This window comes from Tiliqua scincoides, chromosome 8, assembly GCF_035046505.1.
Source record: "Tiliqua scincoides isolate rTilSci1 chromosome 8, rTilSci1.hap2, whole genome shotgun sequence".
NCBI lineage: Eukaryota > Metazoa > Chordata > Lepidosauria > Squamata > Scincidae > Tiliqua > Tiliqua scincoides.
The window spans coordinates 17502056-17520084 of record NC_089828.1 but is presented as its reverse complement, the minus strand read 5'-3'; the positions used below and the strand labels follow the sequence as shown (position 1 = coordinate 17520084).

At 47.8% G+C, this 18029-nt stretch overlaps 1 protein-coding gene across 1 annotated transcript in view; it reads left to right on the top strand.

Annotated features, from left to right (window-relative positions):
* The window catches only part of HCN4 (hyperpolarization activated cyclic nucleotide gated potassium channel 4), a 108018-nt gene extending 90212 nt beyond the window's left edge, over nucleotides 1-17806 (top strand). Inside the window, exons 5-8 of the mRNA XM_066635314.1 lie at nucleotides 5808-5954; nucleotides 7845-8085; nucleotides 12480-12644; nucleotides 16041-17806. Of these exons, the coding sequence (XP_066491411.1) occupies nucleotides 5808-5954; nucleotides 7845-8085; nucleotides 12480-12644; nucleotides 16041-17602 (2115 nt within the window). The 3' untranslated portion in view covers nucleotides 17603-17806. The remainder of the gene's footprint in view (nucleotides 1-5807; nucleotides 5955-7844; nucleotides 8086-12479; nucleotides 12645-16040) is intronic.
* The last annotated feature ends 223 nt before the right edge of the window (nucleotides 17807-18029 follow it).

The window sequence follows — 18029 nt, the reverse complement described above, 5'->3', positions numbered from 1 at the left end:
GGTATATCACTGAATGCCAGTTGTTGGTGGCAACAGTGGGGAGGGGATTTTTGCCTCCAGGACTTCCAAGTAGGCTTTCTCAAAATTTCTGGACACAGTAGTCCTCTGCTCCTCTCATGTTTGGATCTTCATTTATGGAAGATGTGCAAAAACTTTCCAAAGGCATCTCTTCACAAAGTCAAAACTGGAACAGCCATTTCCCTAAGGAGAGGGAGCAGCAAATAGGGACTGTTCCTTTAAATAGGGCCCATTGGAGAAGTATATTTGTACACTATCACACCAGGGCCCTTTAGTGTACTTACTTGCTTGTTCCTCAAAGAGTGAGTGGAGAATTGGATTGTCTGAAACAGACTTTCCACTTGCCATGGATACTAGTTTCTTTTCCCCTTCAGCCCCCCCTTTTTTTTCCTAGAGGAAGCAGCTCATACAGTCAAGCTTTAAATCACTGAATCTTGAAACCATCTGAGTGGTGAGCATCTCTTCATCAAGTCCATCAGCCCTTTGTGCCCTGCAAATTAAAGTGATACTAATGCTGCACACTCCTTTGCATGTGATGTACAAGCAGATGGATGGAGGGATGCATTGCAACAGGACAGACAGGATCTGTCCTGTCTTCGGGGGGGGGGGTTTGAGAGGCACCTAGAAGGTGAATTGAGGGTCAGTGTAGTCGTTGGAGTGGTGGGTGGGTGGAGGTGTGGACTAGAAGGCTCGTTGAAGGTCAGTCATTCTCTCTTGCCTGGGCCTTACTTGTAAGGCCAATGTGAACACAAGGGGGCCCCATCCTTGTAATGCTACTTGAGCTTCTTAGAGGAAGGATGTGAGGAGTAAGGACGTGTACCTATGCAACCAAATGCCTCTCTCTGAATGCCCAGTGCAAGGGAATGGCAACAGGTTGCAGGTATCTCCCTGAGTACTCCCAGAGGCATCTGGTGGGTCACTCTGAGATACAGGAAACTGGACTAGATGGGCCCTTGGCCTGATCCAGCAGGGCTCTTCTTATATCCTTATCTGAGACAATAGCTTGTTTTCCTATGTACTTATCCCATATCCTTATCCCATATCCTCTTCTATCTCTCTGACAGTGATGATGATATTATTAATGTATTTTATATTACAATATAACAATAGCAGAAGCTACTGTAGAAAGAGCTCCTTCTGCTTCCATCCAGACTGGTACTGGATCCCAGTCTGCCCCTCCAACACCAAGAACAATGCAATCTGCTCAGAGTCGAAAGGCGCTCTTGCAACAGCACTGCGAGTTAATAGCAGTATGATTTATTTTCTGCAGCTGTCCTCGTCTAGGGAAGTGGTAAACTCTTTGTCTCGGGTCATTAGTGGCAGCACTCATGAATATTTCCGAGCCTCTCAGCTGTTGGCAGCTCAAGACAAAAGGTTTCCACATTGCAGGAAACCCCCACTAGCATCCACTCAGCTGCCCTGATGATATTGAGGCATTCTTCCCCCAGCAGCCTCTGCCCTCGGAAAATGTGTTCGCCTTCAAGGCCAAGAGGACACCCTTGTGGCAGCTGAGTGGCACTTGTGTTTACAGAGAATGGTGCAGAGTCAGGAAGTGATGTGGCGCTTTTGTGAGCTTGTGTTATCAGGGCAGGAGGCACACCCACACACTGGGAGCTTGTGTCCTCACTCAGATAACGATCATGCAAATACATTTATTTACTTATCGCACTTACAGAATATATACCATGCCCAAAGACCCTTAGCTTGGATGAGTTTAAAGACAACAGTTTCTATAGGATAAATCAATCTTGGGGGGGGGGGCACCTGGTTGTAAGGAAAAAAAAGCTGTTGGGGTTCAAATTGGGTGGGGGGATTCAAGATGGGGGGGGGAATCAGAGGATTCAGATCAGGGCACACTCTTTGCACCTGGAGAGGAGAAAGCTGATGGGGTAGGTGAAGAAGGAGGAGAAAGCAGTAGAAGTGGGAAGAGGGAGCAAGAACCTGCAGGGGCTTTGGGTTGGAGCACACTCTGCGTGTCCTGGAGGGAGAGATCCAGGGAAGGCCTGGAAGATATGGGGAAGGAGAAAATCATAAGGGGCTCTGTTGAAGGGGAGAATATAGCACATAGTTTTCATTGCTATGTAGTGGGGGTTTCATTTTCAAGTTTCTTAACGCCTGTCTGAACGTAACATTGAGCCAGGATTCATCGTGTTCAAGAGCTTGATTTTCCAAGCTAACATTCATCCTTAGGCCATGGGAAGCTGTAACAAGCCACATCTATTCTAATGCTTCTTTTTTTTTTTGGCAATGTTCTTAATTAGTCGCACAGAGCTCTGTGCTGCATGCGTCCCCTGGGGCATGTGCAAAGCGCCTCTCATGCACCACTGCGTAATTAGAACCATCCCCTCGCATCTGAGAAGAGGCATTCTGAGGTCATGACGACCAGGCACCTCTCTTTTTGGAGATGAAGCACATAGCCTTTCTCCTGAAACATGACTGTGTGTAGAGCAAAGTGGGTCCAAAGTAAAGGGCTCTTCCCACAGGAACAGATGCAGGGACTCCGCTTTCAAGCACACAAAATGTATTGATGGTGTGTTTATTATCTTATGGCTGCAAGGAAATTAATGTTTAAAAAAGTCTGCTGGGTAGCCAAACTAGCAAGTGGGACCAGACAAGTCCACATATAGTGGCTCCTCCATATCCACAGAAATTTGGTTCCAGAACTCCACACTCCCCCCTGGATATCAAAATCTGCAGGCATCACACTGACAAAATGGTGTAGATTGCAAAAAATTGAAAGTCCATTGCCTGGATTTTCACCAATAGCCTAAACTTGCATAAATGAACAGGTGCAAGGTGAACACTGTGAAATGGCAGATAAGTGAGGCTATAGCAGGGGATGTCAATTAAAAAAAAATACATTTTCAGTCCAGAGCTGATTAAATTTGCGGATATGGAGCCTGTGGATAGGGCGGTCCCACTTTACTCCACTTATCCCTACCTACCACTCGATTCTTCATCCCTGTACATCCTGGGAGCAACATAAAAGAGAAGCCAGGTTGAGAACTGTCAGAGGACATATGGTCATTAGAACACCAACCTGGTCGGACTGGCAGCCCAATCCTGAGCTGCCTGGTATGCAGTGCTGCCATGGTATCCAGCACACAACCAGGCAGCCCTCAGCTTTCATTCCTTTTCCCCTGGTTAAGGGAAGCAGCACCACAATGGTGCTACTCAGTTCTACAGCAGCTCTGCAGAATTGGAGAGTCCTGTGTCGGACCACACAGGGCTTAGGATCTGGTGGAGTCAAGCTCCACTGCTCCTACCTGTCGTATACTTCGTCACACTCCCAGGGTTTTGGGGTGCTCAGAGTTGTTGGTTCTGAACCCTAGAGCCCTCAAAGATCCCTGTTCGGTGGTACTGCCACCACCCTGTAAGAGCCAGTGTCTCAGTCCAGGGATACTGAGACCCTCTAGGCTTAACTATATCCCTTGTAGGCACTGAGCACTTTCTTTACTTAAAGTCTCAGTCCTTAAGTTACTAGTCCTCACTGAGGATTTGGTAGCTTGCTGAATGGCTAGGCAGGATTCTGAACCTTTGTCCCCAACAGACAATGAGCCAACTTAGTAAAAAGCTTTTAGCTGTATTAAATACATAGGGTTACATAAAGTTACAAGGCAGCAAATGCTAGAGGCATAAAAACTTCTAGGAAACATATCAGCATAAAACAACAAAGCTAACTGGCTATCTCTATTATTTTCTAACTCTCACCTGGGTCAGCTTCTTTTGTAGATCCTCAGGTCAGTTACCTGAAAGGCCACATGGTCCTGGCGGGGCAGGATGTGCACCCACCACCTATCTCACCAGGAGACAAAGACCAAAAGACCCTGTCCTACGGAAGTGGGGCTGGATGCAGCTCTTCCCTCCCCCCTGGAGATCTACAGCTGCATTCCATCCTAAATGGGCATCTTTCTGGCTGCCTAGGTGCTACATTATCACCTTCCATTGAGTTGTAAATTCCTTGCAGCTAGGAACTGCAAGCCACTTCTGTGTTACTGGGTTACTGTGGTTCAGGCTTTGCAATGCTACTAGGCCTAAACTGTACATATTCATGACACTATCCTCCTCCCATTCCCCACCATGCCTCCTCCCTGCCCTCCCCCTGCCTTCCCCCTGCCTCCCCCTCACTCCGGAACACCTTCACCCCACCTCTCCCCACACCCTCACTCACCTCCCCACTGCCAGGCAGTCCAGGCAACTGCTAGGCAGTGGAATGAGGGCCAAGTACCAGAGCTGTCCCAGCACAGGCTCGCACTAAACTGGCTTCAGCACTGGGCCCAGGGTGAGGGTTCACAAATGTGCCTTATGGCGGTGAACCAGCATGCATGTGTCTGGATTGGGCCCTCACTTTCTGAACCCCCTCCCCCCAAGTACCAATCCATCAATTCATCAATGGGGAAGATGGAAGGAATTATCACCATGTATCATTCAATCGCTGCTAGTAAACTGGGGAGAGGGCATTATTGGATTTTGACCCGGGGCCCCCAGCAACCTGATGGCAGTTCTACCCAGCCCCATACCCCAAGCTTATAGGTTGATCTTCAAGTTGAAGGGAGAGGTGGTAGTCAATGCCTCTTCTCCCATACAAATGTGTTGTGCAAGTAAACAGACGTGTGTACAGTAAGGCACCATGGATGTACATTGCCTGGTATTTTGCATGTTCTTTTGGAATTGATGGTAATGGATAGCAACATTTGGAGCATATGAACACTAAAGGACAGAGCATTGCAGAATAAAAACAGCAGCACAGCTACCTACAATTGTAACAGTGGAGAAGTGAATCCGTGAATAGGGGTGTGACAAACCTCACTTCCATCTGAAGAATGTGAAAGGGAAGAATTCAAAGTGTTTTGCATGCATTATCTTGCTCTAATCCTTACGACAACCCAGCAAGGCAAGTTAAGGATTATTATCCCCATATTGTGAATGGAGAAGACTGAGGCTGAAAGGGAGTGGCTTGCATAAGGCTACCTCACAAGTTTATGGCAGAGATGAGATTCAAGTCAGGAAAGTGCCGTTTCATTGCTTGCTGTCTAATGACCTAGTCTTATATGAAAGGGTCCACTGGAGGAGCATGTGTTCTACCTAAGGAAGCATCAGAATCCAGAGGGAAGCGCCTGGATCTGGCACACGTTACAGAGTGTCATCATGCTTATTGATACCACCAGCTAGCACAATGGTGTAGCTAAGGGGGTGCAGGGGGTAGCAGTTTCACTGGGCCACAAGCTGTAGGGAGCAAGAAGCTAAGCTTGACACTAGTGGCCAAAACTGTGAAAACCTTGGTATGTACGAATGATACCATCATGTTATATATCATTGGAAAGATAATTTAATGCAGAATGCAAAGACCCAAACCACTTCGGAATATCTGTACTCTATCAAACGTTATGGCCAATTAGCCAGAAAAGGAAAACACAACTGCCTTATGAAACAAGATGTGGATTTTCGTAACTCAAAACTAACCAATGAGACTGCTTGTTCTTAGAGCCAATGAGATGTTATTGTGACACAGTGTGGAACCAGTAAGGTGCCAATATGAGTCAGCTCTCATTTCCATGTATCATAAAACAGTTACCCCTGCTCATTGGGTGAAAAGGCATTTTTTCAAGTAGTGCTCCTCTTATATTTAGCAGGGGGAGAATAACTGTCCCTCTTCACCCCTGGCTAGTGACAGCGGAGTTTGTGGGTGAGTGCCCTGCTCTAGTCTCAATGCCAGAGCTCGGCTTCCTTTTCTTTTCGACACCCCTACTAAATTATCTCCCATTGCTGCTGTCTTCTTCTCTCTACAGTACAAGCAAGTGGAGCAGTACATGTCTTTCCATAAGCTCCCTGCTGAAATGCGCCAGAGGATCCATGACTACTACGAGCACCGCTACCAGGGCAAGATGTTTGACGAAGAGAGCATCCTGGGAGAACTTAGTGAACCCCTGAGGGAGGTGAGTGGCATAGGAGGGAGGTGGTCCGGAAGGTCAATTCTGAAGTGCAGGAGCTCATCATGGCACCTCCCGCCCCCTGCTACACCCCAGGTCAGATTATACAACAACAACAAATCCAGTTAAATGTCTTTTTAAGAGTGCTTCCTTCTCCTACCACATGTTTCTACTGTGACATTTGTGATAGTTTAACCCATTTTTGCCTGGCCCACAGGCACACATTTGGTCCCTGTTGCATATATGCAACGTTGGGCAGAAATGGCTTAAAAATCTAGCTCCTTTCATCCCCAAATCTTGAAGCAGTTGCAGGTTTAAAACAAATGTATAAAAACTGAAAAACTGAAATTAAAAAGTTTCTTATTTATTTATTTATTACGGTATTTATATACTGGCTTTGGGCCCAGTCCTGTGGTCCGCGCCGTGCCTCTGCAGCACAGACCACAGTAGCAAACATGCCATAAGGCACGTTTGTGGGGCTTACCACCGGACTCCCGCCGGAGCTGGCTCAGTTCCAGCCAGCGCTGAGCCACCACCTGGCAGGTGCCCACATTCTGCGGCTCAGCGGTACCTGTGACCGCCGGGCTGCGGAACGGGAAATGGGGGCAGGGCCGAACCAGGGAGGGGGGGCCAGCGTGACGCGGGGAGGGGGCGCGCCAGAGGCGTGCCTGGGGGCGGGCGGGAGGAGGATCCTAGGCACTTGTGAAGCCTGCGTGCCTTTACTTGGAGCTCTTTACTCCCATTGCGGGGCTGCCTCCCTTACCTGGGGGAAGGGGACAAACATCGCCTACTCCCGAGGTGCCTTCCGCAGCAGCGCGGGAGGTGCTGGATTTGACTGCAGCCCTCGCATTGCCGCCATGCTGGGGCTCCCCGGGCAGCTCGGGATTGGGCTGAGGTTAGGACTGGGCTGTTTCTCATAGACTCAAGGCAGCTTGCATAGGCAGGCTGACCACAAACCCCATTTTAAAAAATGAGATTTTTGCAAGTGTTATTCTGTGGGAGAAACCCATAGAACAGTCGTCATCCTGACTGCACAGCTGTGGCCTCCCAAGCTTCCACAGGCAACTGCAAACCAAGCCTCAGACTGGCTCTCAAGATGTTACCCATTTCTTGCCAGCTGACAACTCCACAGTCCACACTCCTCTACATTCCTCTGTCAGCAGCTTCTGGTCACGCATTCCAAAGTTGAAACCACAGCTAAACCTACTTAGCTTTTTCAGGCAGGGCAACAGCTCAACCTCCAGACCGCACCGCCTAGCCACCTTTTATAAATATGAAAGATGCTAACCCATGCCTGTCTTCTCAGAAGACCACTATAGGGCATACTATACTTACTACTTACTGCAGGGCTTACTTCCAAATACCTTTGCTTAGGGCTGTAGTCAGTTTAACATGGACTGCATACTATCTCGTAGGCAGCCCTTGGGAAAGATGGGGCCTAGATAGTAGCCGAAGCCCCTAGGCAAGTCCCTCAGTTTGCCTCCTGCAGTGCCTGACGCTTCTTCTCAGCTTAGGTTCTTTGGGAAAACACTCAAAAAACAGCCCCTGAGTGTTTTTGCTAATGCTGTCACTGCTGTGAGTCCTGGCACTCTGCTGTCCCTCCTCAACTACATTCCTGGTAGACAGGGATCTCAGGGAGGGGCTGATCAACAAGGGGAGTCCACTTGGAGCTGAGAATGTGCTCTCAAAAAAGCAACTCATTCCTAATTCTAGATTCTAGAAAAGCAGATGTTGCTGATGTAAGCTGGCTGCTCAAGCTGTGATTTTGTGTTGATGTGTATTTTGAGTTGTTTTTAGTGTACTGGTGATCTGGAGCCCGGTAGGGTTAGTTAAGCAAGTTCATGATTTCTAAGTACGTAAAAAGACCACTGTCACCTCTTTTTTTTTCCTGGCTAGGAGATCATAAATTTCAACTGCCGAAAGCTGGTGGCTTCCATGCCTCTGTTTGCCAACGCAGACCCCAACTTTGTAACCTCCATGCTGACCAAACTGCGCTTTGAGGTGTTCCAGCCAGGCGATTACATCATCCGGGAGGGCACCATTGGGAAGAAGATGTATTTCATCCAGCATGGGGTAGTTAGTGTGCTCACCAAGGGCAACAAGGAGACCAAGCTGGCCGATGGTTCCTACTTTGGAGGTAAGTGAGCCGTAGGGAGACTCAAGGGTCACCTTTCGCTGATCCTATTGGTTCAGTTTTCTAACCTACGGCACAAATGGTACATTCAAAAGCACAACTCTATTCAAAATTAAGAAGACTGTGGATTAAGGTTCATACTGTTGGGGGGTATTGCTCTGTATTCCTTGCCTGAATACTACATCTACTGTGGCCTTTGAGCAAAGCTCAGCAAAACCTTGTTCCAAAACTACTGGTAGCCAGTGATTGAAGGTCACTCCCGTACCTTCTGCCTATCTATTTTTTTTTCTTGTTTTCTCCCCTAAATCCATGTTCAGATCCCTTCCCATCCCTGTTTGGCACAGGGGCAGAATAGTGAGCAGAGACGGCCCTTTTGAGTGTGTTGTGTGATAACAACCAACATGAGTAAATAATTGTACCAGCCATCATGTTGTGATTGGCTGCCCAAGCTGCCATTTTGGATGGATGGATCCCTCCACACCAGAAAAATATCAGCTCCCAGAAGCCTGATATCTGCCAGCTCTTCCACAGGGCCCCCATGACTGGGTCAGTGCAGCTGACAAAAGCAGAACTGAAATAAAATCTGAATTTTTGTGATGGGTGGAGTTCTCCAAGAATTAATAGATGGCCATTATTTGTGGGTTTTCTTCCCCCATGTCTCATACATCCACAGGGAACTCAGAAAGAGAAAGTGGAAATTCTTCTATTATTTCATGGGGGCTTTAGAGAGGGACTAAAATAGGAAGAGAAAGATTTGTAATATGTCTCCCTTCTCCAAGCCTTATCTCCCTTATCTCCAATCAGCGAGATAAACGCTTCTTTCCCCAAGTCCTCTGGCATACCCAAAGGGCTCTAGAAAAGGGTCACAGTCCTTTGTATCAGCTTTGGAGAAGGAATGAAGCTGGAAGTCCACTCTGTTTCACCCTTCCCCAGCACCTAGTGTGAGGTCACAAACACACTTACTCAACATGTTGAGGAACGTCAGAAGCAGCGAGAAAGATTTGTGCTGCTTCTCCCTTCCCCAAAATCCAGCACAAACTATAAAACGACTACATCCCTCCTCTTTCCTGTATCTAACTTGGTGCTATATGTGAGAATCACTGAGTGTTAGTGACCTCCCTGCGATGTCCCCAGCATTCCAACAAGGGCAGATCTGATGTCCTAGATTAGACCATGAATCCTATCCTCTCCACACTTCCACTCTGTTCCTATTTTTTCAAATCCAGGGAGTCTGACAAAGAGTGGTGGTCAGTGTACCACTGGGTAAGGGAGGTGAATTGGCCCCATGAGACACTGTCTTAGGCCAGACCTGCAAGGCACAGCTTAGCACAGACAGTGAGAACCCAGAAGAGTTGTTCCTCCTGGTCATGGTTCTCCATGGGACAGAAGAAGAAGTGGTAATGACTTATGATGTAGCTTCAGATTCGGATGTCCTTTTCTCATGGGCTATCAGCATGGGGCAACTGCAACCAATCCTAGTCAAAAAGTCATAAGTCACATAAAACACTTTCAGCCCCAACCCAGAGGGACTTCGCTTCAACACAGTATGTTGTGACCTTCAACTCTCATTAGTTTAGCAGAGGGTTATTAGCATGCGCTGAGCATGCAACCATGCCTCGAATTAGTCTTGAAAACCAAACCCAGGTGGCTTAATTAGATGAATGAATTAGTATGTGGGGAAGAGGTGAACTCCGTGCAAAAACTGCTAGATAAAAGTTCACCCAGTGAGTGAAAAGGAAGAGTGCTTATATCATTTGTTGCAATGCAAAACAAAATCATATAATAACAATGATGGATATAGCAAAAAAAAAAAAATCAAGTCATATGAAGCTGCTTTTACGGAATTAGGCTATTGATGTGTCTGGCTTAGTCTACACCTGAGAATATTGTTCTCCAATATTCAAGACACGACTCTTTCTCAGAGATGCCAAGGATTAAATTTAGGACCTTCTGCATGGAAACCTAGGATCTTTTGTATGTGCTCCCCAAAGCCACACTGAATGGTATAGAACCTCAAACATTTCAAACACATGAAATATAAATTTGGACTCCTGAGTCCATTATCATACAATGCACACAGCTACCTGTCTCAAAACAACCATGATAAATACACAATCCAGCCAGTTGTTGTGAGTTCAAGGAAATATAGATTCCCAATATAGTTCTGACAGATGGTTTTGTGCCTTAGTCATGGCATGATTTCTCTGGTGATGGTGATCACTGGTGATTCTCTGGTGATGATGATTACATTGATTTAATTCTGTGGAGTGGTCATCTGTATTAACTCAGGTTATTCCTTATGAAGAGGAGTTATCTGTTTTTTTGAAAGAATCCCATATACAGTGTTGATGACCACTTTCATCAATGATGAGCACCAGAAAAGTTATCCCATGACAGAGGAGGAACCAAGATGCGTTACTAGACCAGCCTCCCTTCAAAATTCAATTGGAAATCAGTGTTCTCTAAAACAATAGTCTGTACTGCTCAGAGAGCTGGTCCAAGTCTTCTCTGTGCCAAGTACTGTCCCCATCTGGCAGTGTGCCAGACACTGTCTCTGCCACTCATATTCCGTCTCCCTGAATTCAAAACAGTAGAGAAGAGAGGATGTGTGGAGGAAAGTGATTGGGAGGGCAGAGTGTCTTCAGATTCAGAGGAGGAGGAGCTGTGGAGGGAAGCAGGCAAAGGCAGCCCCTCTCCAACAACCTGCCACCTAAGGATATTGCCTTAGTTGGTCTCATGGACAGGCTAATTCTTATGGCCTGGAAGCCATGGTAACCAGCCAAGGGAGCCGCCAAATCTTCACAAAAAACCTGCTACCCTACACAATGTATAAGATGGTAGTTCTAATGGGGAGCCGTGGCCAGTGGCCCAGTAGATCAAAGAAGCCACCATTTGAAAACATTTGGGAATCGCTACCTTAGAGGTATGCAGAGTTTCAAAACTTTCTTCTAGAAGGACCTCTAGGGGGCAACCTTCCTCAAAAATCCATTCTGCCTGGATAAAGGTGGGGCTGGAACAATTGGTGGGCAGGGGAGACAAACACAAAAGGCTCAGACCCCAAACCCTGCAACCTACCAGTTTGAGCCAAGTCATGTTTTCTCTGAAGGAAGCCCCATGGAGTCTCCTGCGGCTCAGAACTAGGTGGAAAGAAGCTAAGCCAATTTAGAAGGATGGGAGACAAAGAAATTTTTATTTCCCTAACCCCCCAAACCTATTATCTTGGTCCAAGCCATGTTTATTCTGTAAAGATCATTATTTCAGAGGAAATATTGGAGAGAGACACCGGGAGGGGAATGGATGGGCAGAATGCAAGCCGATAAATAATTATAGAGAAAGCAATGAAAATTGGGTGATGGAAAGATCCAAAGCTGATGGAAACCTGGAAGAAGAGAGATGGAAAAAAGAGGGGAAGATAGAAAGACACAGAGAAGAGAGAAAAAGACATTTAGATGATAAAATGAACCGAAGGGTAGGGCCCACACCAGCTTAGTCCTGTTTGTCCAATTAATAATTAATAATAGTAATTAACAAATATTAATATTAGTCCAATTAGTAATAAAAGCAAATGGGCCACTCATTCTGGTTAGTTCAGGGATGTTAAACTCGTTTCATACAGAAATGGTTGGCAACCTTCAGTCTCGAAAGACTATGGTATAAGCCTACAGCACCCAGTATACCCGGGTGGTCTCCCATCCAAGTACTAACCAGGCCTGAGCCTGCTTAGCTTCCAAGATCAGATGAGATCAGGCATGTGCAGGGTAACAGTTGAAAGCATTTTTCTATGTTCTCACACAGAAGCTTGTTAGCTGCAAGGACAGAAGAGAAAATGTGCAAATCTTGCCCTTGTTTTCAAGATATGAGAGAGCCCACTTATCAAGCTGGGAGAGCCCAATTATAACGGGGGCCGGAGAAATGGCTTCCGGGGGCCAAATTTGGCCCCTGGGCCTTATGTTTGACACCCCTGGGTTAGATGCTGCAGCATTTTGTGGCAGGCCCCTTCTTGTATTTATTATATTTTGCTTGTTTTTCATTACTTTTGTCATTCAGTATGATACAAAAAAAAAATACTTCTTTGGAGTTGTGACGGTGTGAAAATTGTAACTGACTAATTCAGGTGAACGAAGTCCCCAAGGTGCTGTTTTACAGGGCAGTTACTGCAACATGAGCCCCCTGCCCTTTTAAGTTGAAAGTAATTTCAGAGTGAAATTTTGGAAAGTTTGTTGCACATGGAAACTAGTTCAAGCTGTGATTTTTGTTTGTGTGTTTGTGAAAGCAGAAGGGCAATACAGGGGTCTGCCTTTTACTTGTGCTTGTAGATGCCCATCTAGTCACAGGGGGAAGGATGGGTGGTGTGTTGATGTGGACACAAAACTTTTCAAGGTGACGGTTTGTTCTAGAAATCTGCCTTCTGACTCGTGGCCGGCGCACAGCAAGCGTCCGAGCCGACACCTACTGCCGCCTCTACTCTCTCTCGGTGGACAATTTCAATGAGGTGTTGGAGGAGTATCCCATGATGAGACGGGCATTTGAAACCGTGGCATTGGATCGGTTGGACAGAATTGGTAAGTGGCGATTACCGAATTTCAGGGTATGGAAAAAGGAATGCAAATGAAGAAGAGACAGTGGGTTTGGTACTGGCTGCCAACTCCAACTTCCTGAAAATCTCAGCGTTGGCTGCGCAGAATCAAGTTTTTAGCACTGGTGACAAAGGGACACGGTTGGTTTTGTAAAATCGGGTTGCAGAGATTAGGGGTGCACAAACATTTGGGTCCCAGAGCTACACTGGGGTATGGAAATTGTGGGGAGGGCTATGAAAAAAGTGTTCAGCATTCCACACTTTTTTGAACACATGAACTTGACTGCCTTGTGCTTCTTTTACTGCAGTGCTCATTTATGCAATGGAGGGGTTCTGGGGAGAAAAACACATATTCCTTTCTTGCTCTCTCTTGTTTACAGTCAGTGGTTTTAGACCTGTGGTGCTCCCAGGAAGGACGCATACTGTTGCTCATGCGCCATTCTGGCACTATCAGTTGGTCAACATGTACCTGTGTCCTTCTTTGGAGCGCACACACACCATGAACAGGGAACAGTTGGCAGGCCAGAGTGGAGGCTTTCACAGGCTTGATCTGGCCCCAAGCATTACATTGCCCATCTGTGGACTAGAAATATTTTATGGTGCATTTTCTTTCACTCCCTGTCCCAAAAGTGCTCAGAATCTTTCAGAATAATAATAATTAAGAGCCAGTGTGAGAGTGTTGACAGAGTGTTGAACTAAGACTGGGAAGACTTGTGTTCCGAATCCTACTCTGTTGAGATCTTGAACCAGTCACTCACTCTTGGCAAGTACTATCATGTGTCATGTGTAGTTCAATCTGGTCATGTCGTGAGAATGGATGATGGCCGGATCCCGAAGGATCTCCTCTATGGAGTACTCGTGCAAGGAAAGCGCCCTACAGGTAGACTACAGCTGCGATACAAGGACATCTGCAAGAGGGATCTGAAGGCCTTAGGAGTGGACCTCAACAGGTGGGAAACCCTGGCCTCTGAGCAGCCCGCTTGGAGGCAGGCTGTGCAGCATGGCCTTTCCCAGTTTGAAGAGACACTTGGCCAACAGACTGAGGCAAAGAAGGAAGGCCCATAGCCAGGGAGACAGACCAGGGACAGACTGCACTTGCTCCCAGTGTGGAAGGGATTGTCACTCCCGGATTGTCCTTTTCAGCCACACTAGACGCTGTTCCAGAACCACCTTTCAGAGCATGATACCATAATCTTTTGAGACTGAAGGTTGCCAACAACTAGTTCAGTCCTTAGCTGAGATTTAACTTTGGCCCATTGTGTGCACTTGTTGAGGGCCAGAGCCCGGCACATCCACAAGCATGCAGGATTTACCCAGCCTTATTGTTCATGCTCGAACGATGACGAGTTTAGAAAGGCACAATGGAAGCCCCAGGAGAAAGGCCATTCCTGTTCCTGCTGTGCCCAGAGGGGTTCATGTGTGCTTTGACATTCTGCTTCCCCAGTGCTGTCATGTGCCTTCCCCACCTCCGAACCACAGGCCTGCTGTTGTCTCAAGATGTGAGCCTCCCGGAAAAATGTGCGCACACAAAAGGCCTCGGAGAAGGGAAGAATGGTCCCCGCAGGAATTCTTCTAAAAGCCCAGCCAAAGCACAGCACTGAGCTGCAGAGAGGTGGTTGGAATGAGGACACACAATGCTACTTTGAATTGCCAGTGTGGCCCTGTGCAAAAACATTCGCCAAAAGCTTAATATTTGATGTGTTGATACACTTGTGGTGGAAAACTTTCTCTTCTTTATTCATGAAATCCCACTGCTTGTATGCCGGTAGGCCTTGTGGGTCCTTATCTGCAGGCTGGCTGTAGCTATTTTTGCTGTTCTTTAGGAAATGAGGTCCTATTCTTTGATTCTTCTTCCTTTTATAATGCGCCAGAATTCTGTGCAAGCCCTCAAGTGTCCTAAAGAAAAGGGGCCTACCCTGAAAGGAACACCTTCAGCCCCCAAGTGCGAATACCTTGTTTTATGCTGTTCATCTCAGCCGTTTTCTTTGCAGCCTATAAAGGAAGGGTGGGGAAATGGCTGCAGCTATTTCAAGGCTTGTACTGAAGAGATAAGAATATAACAAAAGAACATAGGAAGGACCCTGCAGGATCAGTCCAATGGCCAGTCTAATCCAGCATTCTGCCTCCCACTATGGCCCCTGGGAAGCCCACAAGCAGGGAATGAAGGCAACAGCCTCCCTCTTTTTGTTCCCTCACAGCATAGTCAGAGGTACACTGCCCCTGAATATGGAGGCTCCATTTCCCAAGAATTGCCACAACACTACAATGCCTCTGACTTGCCTTGCCATTTGGGCTTGGTGTAGAGATTGGTACTGTGTTTTTTCCTTCAGTCTTCAAGAGAATGGGCTGCAATTTCCAGCCCTACACATGGGAAGGCCAGTTGCTAATGTAAGCAGATAAGCAAAGCCCTGCAGGATTATACCTATGGTCTAATAGATGTGTGTATGTATATCTGTATAGCAATAACTATATATGGTATATCGCAAACATTTTATGAACTACTTTGCGTTGAAAAGTGGTGTGTATACACACACACACACACACACACACACACACACACATTGCTTTTCACAAAAAGTAGTTCATAAAGTGATTGCTGTATACCAGGGCTTCCCAAAATGTGTGTTGCAATGCCTTAGGGCAGGGGTGCCCAAACTCCGGCCCTGGGGCCACTTGCGGCCCTTGAGGACTCCCAATGCGGCCCTCAGGGAGCCCCCAGTCTCCAATGAGCCTCTGGCCCTCCAGAGACTTGCTGGGGCCCGCACTGGCCTGACGCAACTGCTCTCAGCATGAGGGCGACTGTTTGACCTCTCGCGTGAGCTGTGGGTTGAGGACTCCCTCCACTGCTTGCTGTTTCATGTTTGTGATGCAGTAGTGGCAGCAAAGGAAAGGCCAGCCTTGCTTTGTGCAAGGCCTTTTATAGGCCTTGAGCTATTGCAAGACCTTCATTCATTCATCTTTAATATATTCATTTATGTAAACCTATGCAAATTTATTCAAATTTGAAATGTAAATTAATTATTTTCTTCCCCGGCCCCCGACACAGTGTCAGAGAGATGACGTGGCCCTCCTGCCAAAAACTTTGGACACCCCTGCCTTAGGGCACCAGAGCACACTCATGGGGCACTGCAGGATGTCCCTGGTGGCCCTTCCTACCTAGTCCCCTTGGTGACTCCATCTTGGATCTCACAAAATCTTGTGAGATCCAAGATGGCAGCACACAGATGAGCTGGGAAGAAGAGGTCTCAGGGGCATCATGACCCAGGTACGTTTGGGAACCACTGCCATATACTAAATATATATTTCCAATTTCTCTCCCACTTTTGTGGCCCTGAAGAGACCTTGTGGTAAATTCTTCCTTCACATTTTCTCCTTTCCTTAGGTAAGAAGAACTCCATCCTGCTTCACAAAGTCCAGCATGACCTCAATTCTGGAGTCTTCAACTACCAGGAGAACGAGATCATCCAGCAGATCGTGCAGCATGACAGAGAGATGGCGCACTGTGCGCATAATGTCCAAGCTGCTGCGGCGGCAGCATCTACACCTACACCTGTTATCTGGACTCCGCTCATCCAGGCACCGCTGCAGGCCGCTGCAGCCACCACTTCGGTAGCAATAGCTCTGACCCACCACCCCCGCCTTCCGACCGCCATTTTCCGCCCTCCGGTCTCCGTGTTGGGTTCTCTGGGACAGCCGTCGAACCAGACACCCAGGCAACTGAAGAGATTTCATTCCTTCGTCTCGTCTGCTGGGCCTTCCGTCGTGGGCTCCCCTTCTAGCACCCCATCCCAGCACACTCCGGGCGCTGAAACCCTCTCCTCGTCGTCCTTCCAGATCCAGCAGTTGGCAGGGTTCACGGCTTCTGCTGGCTTAGGCCAGTTCCACCGCACCTCCGCTGGCTCTCCTTCAGTGGGCTCCAGTCAGCAAGCCTTGGGCAGCCCGTCATCTTCAGGGCTGGGCCCGCTGCAGCAGGGGCCTTTGGGTTCCCCAGAAGGGACCGCACAGCAGCAGGAGGCCTCTGCCAGCAACCTGTTGAGTGGCTTTGGCCCCTTCCAGAAAGCTCCCGCTAGTTCTCCATCAGCCACCCTTGCCCAGCTGTCGTCTAATTCACCCAGCAGCCCCCTTAGCCATTTGCAGCCTGCCAGCAAGCCCCTCCAGCTGGAACAATCACAGCAACTCTCAGGACCTGGAGCACTGGGAGGGATCAGTCACTTCCAGTTGCCTCCCTCATCCAGTTCTCCATCCTCTAGCTTAAGCCAGCTGGCACAGGCCTCTGGAGGTTCCCCTTCGGCCCTGTGCCAAACCCAGCCAAGTGCATTAGGACCTTCCGCTGCACCTGCAACCGTAGCTCAGTTGCACCACGAAAGGTCACCCTTTGCCTCTATGTCTCCATTGAAACAGCCCAGTGTTGCCACTCCTTTTTTCCCGCCTTCAGGCCTTAGTCCTCCTACTCAAAGCCCTCAAGCCAGAACTTTTCCATGTGGCCCAGCTGGGGCATTGGGTTCCCATGGATCTCTGCTGATGCCTCAGACCTCCAGCTCACCTCCACAGGTTCTCCAGCCCAGGAGCACCCCGCCACCGCTTCCACCAGGACGATTGACCCAGGACCTCAAGCTGATTTCTGCTTCCCAGCCCTCATTGCCCCAAGAAGTGGCTCAGACTTTTAGCCAAGGTTCTCCGCGTTCTTCTAGGGAGTCTGTTTCTAGCTTCTCATCCTTCTCAGGAGGAGGAGGGACTAGACCTCCAGGGAAGCCATATAGCTCTGTGCCAGGGCGAGTGACTCTACCACGCCAGACGTCCTCAGGTTCTTTGCCTCAGCCACCTGTGTTTGAGGCCAGTGCCGCCATCTCCCCCTCTCTGACTGCTGCGGAAGGGAGGAAAGGATCTATAGGGCTCACTGGAGAGCGAGAACCCATCCGATCAAAACTGCCCTCCAATTTGTGAGACAGTCCCAGCCCCTGTTCCCTGCCATCCAGGAGCCGTTTTATTTCATTTGTGCTTTACAGATCTCCCAATAGACTTTTACACCAGTCATTTCCTTCCTTTGCTTTTCTTCGAGTTTAACTATGATTAGAGGTTTTAAAGAAAAACTTAAGAACAAAAAAACAAAACAAAAAAAAGGTAACCAGGTATTCTTAGAGCTATAGATTTTCAGTCACTTTCTTTTATAGAGTATTTTACTACATGGAGCAAAAGATTGAAAAAGGGGAATGTAATCAATATGTGGTAATAACACAGAGATCAGGTGTACACATCATACAATTTTTCAGCCATAGAGCTACCGGAGTTGGCTTCCGGCGGAGGCGCAGGTGCCGAGTCGACACACAGCCCAGTCCTTTGCATGTCTGCTCAGAAGTATGTCACATTGTAG